Source organism: Vanacampus margaritifer, chromosome 2 (genome assembly GCF_051991255.1).
Source record: "Vanacampus margaritifer isolate UIUO_Vmar chromosome 2, RoL_Vmar_1.0, whole genome shotgun sequence".
Lineage (NCBI taxonomy): Eukaryota > Metazoa > Chordata > Actinopteri > Syngnathiformes > Syngnathidae > Vanacampus > Vanacampus margaritifer.
The window spans coordinates 27,749,895-27,762,078 of NC_135433.1; the positions used below are offsets into that span (position 1 = coordinate 27,749,895).

Consider the following 12,184-nt stretch of genomic DNA (forward strand, 5'->3'; position numbering starts at 1 on the left):
AAGGTGTGGTTTAACTGCTTAAATAAAACCAAACACAAAGCATTTAACACACCGCCCAATCCACGATCGCGCATTTGATTAGTCGAGCCTGAAAGTTGAACGGTGACGAGACGGAACGGTACTAACCAAACATATCAGCTTTTACAAATGAATTTTTCTAAAATGTAATGTTTTTTTTTTTAAATTGTTTCATAAAAAGTTTTTTTTTATGTCTGTTTTTCGGCAGCGTGATGCTTAATATGTTTTTTCCATTTATTGAACAATTATACACAAACAAACAAGGCACTCATGTATCATCAAATAACTAATTACTTGACATAGGTTAAGCATAAGCATTCTAACAATATAGAACATACATTATGTTGAACAGAAATTATATTGGCAAGAGGACTTTCTATAATAAATTAAATATATCAAATAAAGAAAATAAATTAAGGGTTAGGGTTAATAATGATAATAATAATAATAATAATAATAATAATAATAATAATAATCATAATACAGTTTAGGGTGTACCGCGCCTACTGCCCGAAGCCAGCTGGGATAGGCTCCAGAGCCCCCCACGACCTTTGCAGGACAAGCGGCTAAGAAAATGGATGGATGGATAATAATAATAATAATAATATTTAAAAATAATAATAAATTAAACGGGTCACATCCACTCCTTACTGAATTGTATTGATAGAGCCTGGGATGTTAGCAAAACCATCCAACTTTAAGATGATAAATATTTCATTGCTTTTATCGAAATTATAACAGCAACTTTATAATATATAATAATTATAACAAGCCTTCAACAACTGAAATGTTTTTTCACACCTTCAGGCAGTTTGCACCACATGATGTTAATTTTGACCGAAGCTGTCCTACACAATATCCTAAACTACGACAGTGAACTAACGCCATACTACAAACTAACTTTATTTAAACAAGCAATAAATACAGTAATAAACGGAGACAACACGAATGGTGGGGTTTGCTATTTAAATAAACACAAACTTTGAACATGTCCTCATCCACTCCCCCGAATTTGATTGGTAGAGTCTGCGAGCTTAGTAATGACGAAGACGGAACTGAACCACAACCAAACTTTTCTAGTTCACACTGAACTGATAAGCTTTCGTATTTGTAATGCTACTCAAATCACTCGTAGGGAGTGCCTGCACTCTACTAGGAGCTGCCACAGCCTTAAAACTCGGTAGGAATACACGTTATCTAGCGCATCTATCGCGTCTGACAGACTATCGTCTTGTTACGTTACGCCACATTTGTTCGCTTTATGACATGAAGAAGACGTGTTGTTACAAAACATGAACACAACTCGGCTAGTGGCAGCAAACATTATACTGTCTCTTACGTAACCTTACATAACATCTATCTATCTATCTATCTATCTATCTATCAAGGTCTTGAGATTGTAATTGTTGAAGATGAGGTGTCAAATAGGTGCAAAAAAACAGCGTGCGTCACATAAACACATGTCAGTTCAGGTTAACTTGGTTTGTCAATAATTGACTCTTGTGTTGTCTCGATCAGCACCTGTGGAAGTCAGGGCCCAAACAGCTGCTCTCCTGCACGGCACCGTGAGGAAAACATTAGTGGTGGAGCAAGCCAACATGAGGGTTGAACTTCTGCCGGCTCTCAGTGACAACTACATGTACCTGCTCATCGACACGGATACCAAAGAAGCAGCAATAGTGGACCCGGTGGAACCTGTGAAGGTTTGTCATACTTTGGAGTTGAGTTCAAACTTTGATCAAGGTCAGCTGCCTACAGTCAGGGAAACATTGTGAGACCACCTTGTTTTCTTCATTTTGTTTTTGGTTAATTTCTCGGTCCTTCCTGCTAACACTATAATTTCTCTTGGCTGTACTGTTTCTAGTATCTGTAGATTATTATTTTTTTGTCCAATCAGATTTCAGCCCCTGTGAGTTGCCACATATATAAGCATTTTTTCCCCCCATTAATTTATAAGTATATTTATTATTTTACATGTAAAGAAGCAGGGTAAGCTAGTGGTTAGCATTTTGTCCTCACAGTCTACAGGCGCTGGAATCAAATCTTAATTAACTCTTAACTTCCTCTCACATCCCCAAATCATTTTGGTCACCTGAAGATAGGCAACCAGGCTAGTCTCCCCGGAACGCTCAACATGATAAGTGCTGTAGAAAATGGATGATTTCTGTTTTTATTGCAGGTTGTGGAGGCAGTTAGAAAACATGGCGTCAGGCTCACAACAGTTCTGACCACCCATCACCACTGGTAAGATGCATATCAAAAGCACTGAAGGGAAACATTCACTACTAATATTTAAAATATTATTAGCGGTACAATAATACTGCTTTCTGCCCTAGATTTTGATCAGCACTTATCATTATTAATTCATTCTCTGCCATTGACGGCTGTAGACGTCAAAAATTCATTTGAACCATTTCTATTAGTTGAACATTTTTTCCCACTTTTGTTAACAAGAGTATGAAAACCTAGATTTTTTTTTATTGTTCATTTAGAACAGATATAAAATTTGTGATTATTCGTGAGTTAACTAGTGAAGTCATGCGATTAATTATGATTAAAAAATTTAATCGCCTGACGCCCCTAATTTTCAATAATCTTTTTTTTTTAAAGAAAAGTAAAGATAATTAAAAATTAAAAAACTATTAATTAAAATTACAAATTTTATATTTGTTCTAAATGTACAATTTTTTTTTTTAGTTTTTCATACTCTTGTTAACAAAAGTGGAAAATATGTTAAACTAATATAAATAGTTAAAATGAATTTTTGACGTCTATAGCCATCAATGACAGTAAATGAGTTCAACTACATGTTTCAATGTTGTTCAAAATGGTTGTATTTGAATAGTGAAGTGTTTTTTGAGGAAGTTTGAGAACAACTGTTCACAGGGATCACGCCGGTGGGAATGAGAAGATGGTGAAGCTCATGCCCGGCCTGAAAGTCTACGGAGGAGACGAACGTGTCGATGCCATGACAAAGAAAGTCTCTCACTCCAACAGTTTAAAAGTAAGATCGCCAACGTGCAACCTTAACGACCGTCAATATCGGTATCGCTGACATCATCCGTTTTCCCAGGTTGGCTCGCTTAACATCAAATGTTTGTTCACGCCGTGCCACACAACTGGCCACATTTGCTACTACGTCACCAAAGATGACTGCTCTGAACCTCCAGCAGTTTTCACGGGTATGACATACTGGTAGCCTGACTTGCCATGTGCAATGTTAGTGCCACAAGGGTGATTTTTATTTATTTATTTATTTGCATGCAGGGGACACACTTTTTGTTGCCGGCTGCGGGAAGTTCTTTGAGGGCACTGCGGAGCAGATGTACAAAGCCTTGATTGAAATTCTGGGACGCCTGCCTGCTGAAACGGTGCCTATCAAACACTTTGTTCTACACAGCGTAGTCGCTAACTCATCCTAGCAGAGGTCTACAGTAAACCCTTGTTTAGGTGAAAATGTGCTATAGGGAGAGAACAAAATATTTTTTTTTTAGTTGTGACCAGGGTTATTATAGTTTTGGACTTTTTCCATTTTAGTTGTTTTTTATTTTGTTTTGAGTTTAGTTTTTTAAATTTAGTTTTAATTAGTTTTCAGGGTGGTTCTGTTAGTTTTTATTATTTCATAAATGCTTAGTTTTAGTTAAGGTTTAGTTTCAGTTTGAAAAAAAAAGTGTATTACTTGTGCGCAATATTTCAAAAAACACCATGGGAGCAACATCATCTGAAGATGCTTTTCTATTGGCTGCTGCTAGATGACCTCACTTTTGTGTGACACACTATCAAATATCCTTATTCCGGTTAATATCAAAATAAATCATTACCAAAGACTAAAACGAAGGACATTTTTGCTATAATTATACTTAGTTTTACTTAGTTATGTAAACATAAAATGTAGTTTCAGTTAGTTTTAGTTTTTTAAAAAGCGTTTTCGTTTTTATTTTATTTTGTTAACTAATTTTTTTTTTAATTATTTTAGTCTTAGTTTTTTTCGTTAGTTTTAGTTAACTAAAATAACCTTGGTTGTGACCCTTAACCTTATTAAACATGCTTAAACTTGTTAAAACACACATTTTAGTCTCCCGCTCTTGCTTGCTCAATTCTCCAAAGAAGAAGCCAAGAGTGCTTGTTCAAGCTCTTCATCTCTCTCAGAGTAATGTAAAAACATACACACTAAATAAAAGGAAATAAATTATTGTACTGTATATTGAAACACCAAAATTCTCCCCCAAATATGATTCAGGTCTGCAAATTGAATGCTATCATAATAATGCAAAACACCATTAAATTACCATAGACGTTACAATAATTATAAACCTTCAACTGCTACTTTGTCACGCACGTATCAGGAGAGCATACGAAGATTTTTTATTTTTTTATTTCAGCGAGTCTACTGTGGTCATGAGTACACTGTCAGCAATCTGAAGTTTGCGCGCCACGTTGAGCCAGACAATGAAGTCATTCAGAAGAAGCTTGCATGGGCAAAGGTATTTATTCATCCGTCACGTCCAAGCAGTCGTCGCATGCGTCACATGATCGCCGAGTCTGTCATGCAAGTTGTTTTTATTTCTTTAGGAGCAATGCAGCAATGGCGAGCCTACAATCCCATCAACGTTGGCAGATGAATTCACCTTTAACCCATTTATGCGAGTCAAGTATGTCTACCAAGTCTTTGAGAGTTTTAGACACAAACATAGTTTGGTTGAAAATGGACTCAGTAGTTTTTCTGCTCAAAACAGAGAAAAGTCCGTACAAGATCACGCGAAGGTGACGAATCCAATCGAAGCCATGAGGAGTCTCCGTAAAGAGAAGGACGCCTTTCGAGTGCCCAAGGAGTGATGATGCCCTCTGGACGTCAAACCGCTTATAACACTGCAATATGTCCAAACTACACAAACTGTCTGCAAGTCAAATGAAACAACAGGATCGACTACACGCGTTTTTCAATGCTCACACTTTGTGTAATTATTTTGAGTGCCATCTAGGCTATAAAATGAGCAGTCAAGTTGTGTTCTGGGATTGTATTCAGGGATATGCGACGATTGAAAAACTGTTTAAATGAGTAGAAAAGTTTTAGATTGTATTTTGTAAATATATTTGTTTAAAAACAAATTCCGATGTTAAAAGTATGCTTTCTTTCCAAGATGGGATGTTTTAGCTCATCATTTAATTCAGTAATCAAGTTCATCTGGTTACTTTAAACAATGCATTCTCTACTCCTACTCGTGTGTGTTGGCATTAAATGTCAGATGCTGTTAACACCTATTTGTGTATGAGAATATAAAATATACATACAAATACAAGTACATTTATTGTAAACGTGTAATTATCCCCATGAAGCAATACGAGCATACCAGAATGCTAATTATAGCAGGAGGGCGTGATGCTAATTGTTCGATGTTCGGTCTTTTATCGTAACGCAAGCGAATGCTGACAGCACATTTTTATCTGCTGAGCTAATCTATATTTATTTACGAGTTCATTTAGCAGGGAACGCTTTCAGCTGCTTTGGGAATACGTTTAACGTGATGAATGTTTCTGGCTCGATTAAAATGTCTTGGTACCGTTTGTTGGGTCATCACTATGACGTAAATGTCAAAATCAACAGCAGGTATGAGTAGGTAAGTGCTTTTGTTATTCATTTTGGGTCACATAAGTGTAGTAACTCACATTTGTTAGCCTAACATCTTATTGGAAGACCTTGAAGCTCGTCATCAGGTAAACACTGACTGTGATAATGAACTAGTGATTACTTTGGTGGAACATTTTAGGAAGTTATCTGACTATCATCGCTAGTAGTGCTAGTAGTAGCTGGTAGTGTACGTGTCCCTAAAACAATAAAAAAAAACTTTTTTTCACCCCTTTGCTTAGTAAGCAAATGACATTGACATCATTCAATTTACCTGGCTTCTGGGATTTGTTTCTGATCCCAAACAATTTCCCCCCAGCATAAACTTCCACAGAAATAATAGAAAATATATTTTATATTTCTTTACAGATAATGTGAAGCGTTTCCTCCAAAGGTAAACAAAACACGACTTTTTTAAATGGTCAACCACATGTTGAATACATCAAACAAATGTATGACTCAAGCTTGTCCATTTCTTTTGACAAAGGCATTAAATATTACACATACCAGAAACTGCTTCTGATCAATCTTTTTTTTTCCATCTAAGAGTTGCAAATTTTAAGCAGGCGACCACAAAAAATATTTGTAGCTCAGAAGTCAGAAGATCTATGGTTTAAATAAATCATCTGGCTCCTGCGGGTGCCAAATTCTGGTGTGAAGATGTGTTCACCGTAATCGTTATTAAAAATATACTAAATAAAGTTGAGTTCAATCAATAAAATAACTTAAGACACAACAAACAGCTTTGGTAAATGATTTTATTTGGTCAAAATATATTTGTGTTTTATTAAATTAAAATGCTACACAATCTGGTTTCAAGATATCGTTGCCAATATACACAATCGACTAGCCAAAGTGGAAGTTAGCGCCTCAAACCACCTCATGTAACAGGACGCTTTCACAGCGTCACCATTTCATCATGAGCCCGTTGGTCATCTTCTCCACGGCGTGGTAGCTGGTGTGCAGCAGCTCTTTGGCGTGCTCCTCGCCCACGCTGCCGAGCCACGACTGGTACAGCTCGGCCACACGGCCTTCATCTTCCGGCGCTTGGGCCTCTTCTGCTTTGTAAAGCGCCTCCACCTTCTGGAGGAACTCCTTCGGGTTCTCACCAGGGGAGGGTTTCAGCTGCCCGCCACCGTTAAGACAACCTGAAGATTCATGAAACACGAAGGGCCTTCAAATAATATTACAATAAGGTAAAAAAGTTATTTATTCATTAGATTGTACAACATATCTAATCTATTAATATGATAATAGTTGGAGAGATGTTAACCCATTTGCCAAATTGTGAGCCTACTACTTTGCCCCCTTAACAGAATAGCGACTATAGACAATTTGGGCCATATTGGCAAGAAGAAGAAAAAAAAACGTATGCAAAAACGAGTACTGTAATACCTGCTTTGTTCTGGTAACAATCCGACTTTACTCTAGTATATATACAGTATAATACTTTATTCTCTTAACATTACAAGTAAAATGTGACTGCATTCTAATTATTATTCTATCACACCAAAAAATTCCAGTAAAAATGACTTCTTATTACACTTTTTAAAAATTAACGATCTCGTGAAAAATGTTGTATTCTGTAACTGTAATTGCATTCTTGAAAATTCCCTTTTTTTCCCTGGTAAAAATGATGACTTATCAAATATGTCACTCAAAAATATGCAGTTGTAGTGTCGCATTAAAACTTATTTTTATTACAGCAATCTAAACTTAATCTCTATTTTTTCTTGTAAAAATACAACTTTATTCTAACAAAATCCCAACCTTATTTTTAAGCAGTACTAGTACTTTATTATAATTTCAAACTTTGTTTTGGTACACCATAAGACTTGATTTTTGAATTCTTACCTTTTTTGTATTATTATTATATATTTTTTTTTTTTTATCAATGCGGGTCTAATGTTTACTTTTGTATTTTGGCATGCACTGATTTCTTTTTTTTTACCTTCACAAAAAGCTTATAGCAACTATTTTAGCAATTAAGGAAGCCTTTTTTATACTGTATGATACAGTCATCTTTAGTAACAGTTGATTTTTGTGTGTGTAATTATTTGTAAGATTTTTACCAACCTGAGGGACAGGCCATAACCTCCACAAAGTGGTATGGCGACTTCCCCCTCTTGAGTTTCTGCACCAAGTTCTGGATGTTGCGGAAGCCGTACGTGGACGCGAAACTCAGCACCACGGCTCCGTCCTTCTCCAGCGTCACCTCCAGGAAGTCCTTATTCCTGCGGCAGAGGAACAGCAATGAACCGCAATGGCTTAGTTTGACCGCAGACAATCGGAGGGCTCACCTGATGATCTTATAGGTGAGTTCCTTGACCTCCTCTCCAAATATCTGCTTGGCTGCGTAGGTGAAGACATGATGGAGGTAACCGCCCGAGCCGCTGCCGGCGTGGCTCAGGAACTCGCCGCCTTTCACGCTGCTGAAACTGGACAGAGAATGATATGAAGAGCATGAAAAGGAACAAACCGTGTATGACACAGAAAGTGCTGTAAAACTTACAGTGTATCAAGAGGTCCAGCTTGCATGTCATTAAGACTCACGTTTTCCTCTTCTAGCATTTTCTGCACTTCTCCTAAGGGAGGAAAACAAACGAGAGAGAGAGAGAGAGAGAGAGAGATGATGATGCTTCCCGCTTTGCTTGATGATGGAAGTGGAGGTCGTACCAGACGTGATGACGCAGTCCACTTCTCTGCTCTCCGCTTTGTTCAGGTAGAAGTCCGGCCTGGAGGCTTCCAGTTTCTTATCGAAGCAGGGCATCACCGCCACGTGGTAGATTTGCTGTGGGCTCAAGCCCTGTCGACATGCATAACACACACAGTATATGGTAAAAGTAAACCATCACTTTTTAAGGAGAACAATAAATCTGTTCATTGAGCATCGCTGCAACTTAAGATTGGTCAATAATTTGTAAAAATAATAGAAGCATGTTGGGATTAACCAATAGCATCAATTTGTGGAAAAAAGAGGAAATTGACCACACTTGGACACCGGAGGTTTCTGCTGGCAGTCAAGGGAGAAAAATTTGCGATCATATGAAATGAATCCAAATTATTGGTATGGTTGGCAGACCACTAATGTTGAAAAGGCCGAACTGGAGTTTAGTAATCTTACATCTGGGAGAAATGTACTTGAACTATTTGGTGGAGTAGCTTAATAAAAGAAAAGACAAAAGTAACCAAAAAGAGAAGTTATTAAGTTGATTAATACAATATCATCCTAAATGTACACAGTAAAAAAAAAAAAAAATTGCAGGAAAAGACATTACGTGTGTTCTTTACATAAAAATCTTTTTTATATACATAGCACACAAAAAAAAATTCATGAAATATGATGTAGCCTACTTTATGTTTCCAAGTTCTGTTATTTGTTAGCAGAAATACAAAACCCAATTGAAAAATAGTTTTTACAATTTCCCATAATTTCTCTAAATAAAAGGTAGTGACCAAATTCATAAATTAGCAGAAGCTGCATATCTATGAAGGTGTATACATTGGGCCTGTGGCTGAGTCACTCTAGTTAATTCTTAAAAATTTTAAAGCAGAATACGCTAATTAGAAGAATGAAAGTACGACTTGTGTTGCCTGCTAAACTTGCTGTATTGGTTTTAAAGTGTGTGTCTGTACCTGTTGTTCTGCAAAATAGCCTTTAACCAATGAGCCCATTATCGCCTGAGGAGAGCGAGTGGTGCTGATGTAAGGAAGAATAAACTCCCCGTGCGTCTTCTCCGCATAGCAGATCCAACCTGAGAAAAAAAAATCCAGCACAAGTCGGGACTCAGAGCAATTAATACACACTTGGGGAGAATTCCACTATAGTGGAATGTTGACAGGAAAGATTTGAAATGAGATAAGCTTGTAGTTTTTATTTTGTGGCATACCTGGACATGCTGATGTCAACATGGGCAGGGATCGGCTGTCCTGCTCCTTCCTTTGGAAACGTTCCACGAACTCTCGCTGGCTCTCCAGCAGGCTGAAGGTTCGACTGAAGCTTGTGTCAAATACGTGATGGACGCCTGCAAATGAACCAGCATTAGTAAAAGCTTGAAATGAATCAACCTCAAGTTAGAGATAGACCGATAATCGGCGCCGATATTCAGCATTTTATAAATATTGGCATCGGCCTCTTTTTTTTGTTTTGATGGCAAATATATTAAAAACTGTTATTTTTGCTCCGACAGGCGCTTTTCTCCTCGTCTTCTCTGAGTTAGCGACTGTTGACTCCCTGCAATATTGGCCCGCCCACAGCACCATCTGATTAGTTGCTGGTGCAGTGCTAACAGCCAATAAGCAGCAATTAATTAATTAACCAGCTAGCTTGTGAATTAATGGCTATTAGCCCGCTTTAGCTTGCGGGTTAACCTAATAGCCGCTTATTAGCGGCTATTTGGGAGTTATCCCGGGGTTAGGGTGTGGGTGAACGGTTAGCCCTATTTGGGAGTTAGCGTGCGGGTGAACGGTTAACCCGCGAGCTAGCCATTAGCTCGCAAATTAGCGGCTATTAGCCCGCGAGCTAACCAGCTAGCACGCAAATTAACGGCTATTTGGGAGTTATCCTGGGGTTAGCGTGTGGGTGAATGGTTAACTCGCGAGCTAACAGTTAGCTGTATATCAGCTTCAAATATCGGCCTCCCTGACTACCGATAATCAATATCGGTATCGTCCCCTGAAAAAAAGTATATCGGTCTATCTCTACCTCAAATTTCAAAGGGTATAAGGTTCAAAATGACAGAATTGAGTGGAGAGAAGGCCTTTCTGGCTGTGACTGTCCGCCACTGGGGGATTGTGACCTAATCCTCACCAAGGCCTTTGAAGAAGGAGGTGAGCCTCCTCCCCACCTCGCTGCTGCTGAGTCCGTAGAATGCAGCGAGGGACGCTCTGGACTGAGGTGACACTGACACCACCACCACCTTCTTTTCTGCCTCGCTCACCTGTGGAAGGAGCACGTCTGTCACCTATTTTCATTGAGGTTGTCCTCATTATGGAAGGAATTAATGGCATTTCACTTGATTTTGTCTTGAATTTGGTCATGTAACCAAAAAGGCTCGTATGGGTCATTTTAATTGAAGTCAGCGCTATTCACCTTGTTGTTGCGCAGCACTTTGAAGAGCTCCTCATGGCTTTGCTGCGTGATGAGGACGCTCTCAGCTGATGTTATACATCCGCTACAAGCCAAGCAGTCGTTCAGAGTGATCTTCGCTTTCTCAAGCTTCTGCTTCTGCCCGGCCTTTAAACATATTAGACAATGGGTGGCATTGGGGAAAAAAACAACCCAGAACGATTCCTCAATACTCACTTGGTTAATTTGGACATAACTGCCATCATCTTCTATCTGGATTTTGGCCACAGACTTGCCATGTTTCTTCTCTACTTTGACAGGTTTGACACATTCCTACAAAACAGAGTATAGTTCATTGTTGACACGTTTGACTAAAAACAACCCTGCCAAATTTGAATGATGGAATGTGGGAAGAATCCAGATTACTCTGAGAACATGTATTGTAAACTTTGCACAGGATGGCCAGAGCAAAGGTTCGAACACCGAAACACAGAAAAGTAAGCCAGACGTGCTAAATAACCATTTTCCTTACCGTGCTGCCCTTGACTAAAAATAAACGATTCTAATTTCACTTTACAATTTACTACTGAGCTTTGAATTCGTCACACAAGAAATACCCACAAAACGATTTAATGTTCAGAAAAGGCTCAGAAATTGACCTGCATTTACTTAGCACAGCTAGTCATCCATTTTAATACGGTACAAACATGTATTATCAGGAAAAGGAAAAGCGTTAACAAAAATACATAAATAGATTTAAGAAATGACAATATTATCATGAGGGGAAGACAATGGAGTGAGATGAGTTGATATAAAAGGAAAAAAACTGGAACGCTATCTTTTTTTAATTTTTTTTTTAATCACACACAACTACTCAAACACACGCAACGTGGTCTGCCAGGCAGGAAGTGATCAAAACTGGAATGTTGAAAGAAAAAACAATGTCAGCAGTACAACTAACTGTATTATTACTTAAGTATGAAAAAATACAGTCACAATGACTCATCAATAACAGAACTCATTATCTAGCGTAAATCCCACTTTACCGATGATTTACCAATAAATGGCTTTATAGTTTACTGAGAGGAACCAATTCACCTTGCGTAAAAGGAGAAATTTGCTATTTATGCGATGGTCTGTGTTATGTTATGAATGACATAACAGCTAATAAACATCATCTCTGATACTATGACTTTGTTCAAACCAGGACTTAAGTACACAGTCTCAACAAAATCAAAACACGTGAAATGTTAATTTGAATACCTGAGACGGCGTGATAAAGTCGTCGAGATCTGTCAGCTGCAGCACACCGCTAAAGACAGAAGCCATAACTGCTGCCGTAAAGCGATTCGTTGTTTACTTGCCGGTCGTAAACATCTTTGTCAGATTAGTATTTCGATACAAGGAGCTACACACAAGCAGTTTACTCTAATTTATGCATTTAATATATTTTCTAACGTAATGAAAACGGT

At 38.0% G+C, this 12,184-nt stretch overlaps 2 protein-coding genes across 3 annotated transcripts; one reads left to right on the top strand and one right to left on the bottom strand.

Moving 5' to 3' along the window:
• Window positions 1-1,043: 1,043 nt before the first annotated feature.
• Window positions 1,044-5,583, top strand: hagh (hydroxyacylglutathione hydrolase). 2 transcript variants are annotated; one of them, XM_077556503.1, is made up of 9 exons: window positions 1,044-1,198; window positions 1,537-1,721; window positions 2,198-2,262; window positions 2,905-3,022; window positions 3,092-3,200; window positions 3,286-3,389; window positions 4,401-4,502; window positions 4,591-4,670; window positions 4,755-5,583. In XM_077556503.1, exons 1-9 carry the CDS (start codon window positions 1,132-1,134, stop codon window positions 4,852-4,854), a joined length of 930 nt encoding a protein of 309 aa, XP_077412629.1. In that variant the 5' UTR covers window positions 1,044-1,131; the 3' UTR covers window positions 4,855-5,583. The 2 variants fall into 2 exon arrangements, with proteins under 2 accessions (XP_077412629.1, XP_077412630.1); XM_077556504.1 differs by lacking the exon at window positions 1,044-1,198 and adding an exon at window positions 1,294-1,461.
• Window positions 5,584-6,384: 801 nt separating this feature from the next.
• On the bottom strand, window positions 6,385-12,151 carry narfl (nuclear prelamin A recognition factor-like). Its single transcript, XM_077556502.1, has 11 exons — window positions 11,976-12,151; window positions 10,950-11,045; window positions 10,737-10,880; window positions 10,455-10,584; window positions 9,535-9,669; window positions 9,281-9,399; window positions 8,321-8,450; window positions 8,157-8,229; window positions 7,945-8,082; window positions 7,721-7,878; window positions 6,385-6,792 (listed from the first exon to the last, which is right to left on the bottom strand). The coding sequence occupies exons 1-11, from the start codon at window positions 12,039-12,041 to the stop codon at window positions 6,551-6,553; spliced, it is 1,431 nt and encodes a 476-aa protein (XP_077412628.1). The 5' UTR covers window positions 12,042-12,151; the 3' UTR covers window positions 6,385-6,550.
• Window positions 12,152-12,184: the final 33 nt, after the last annotated feature.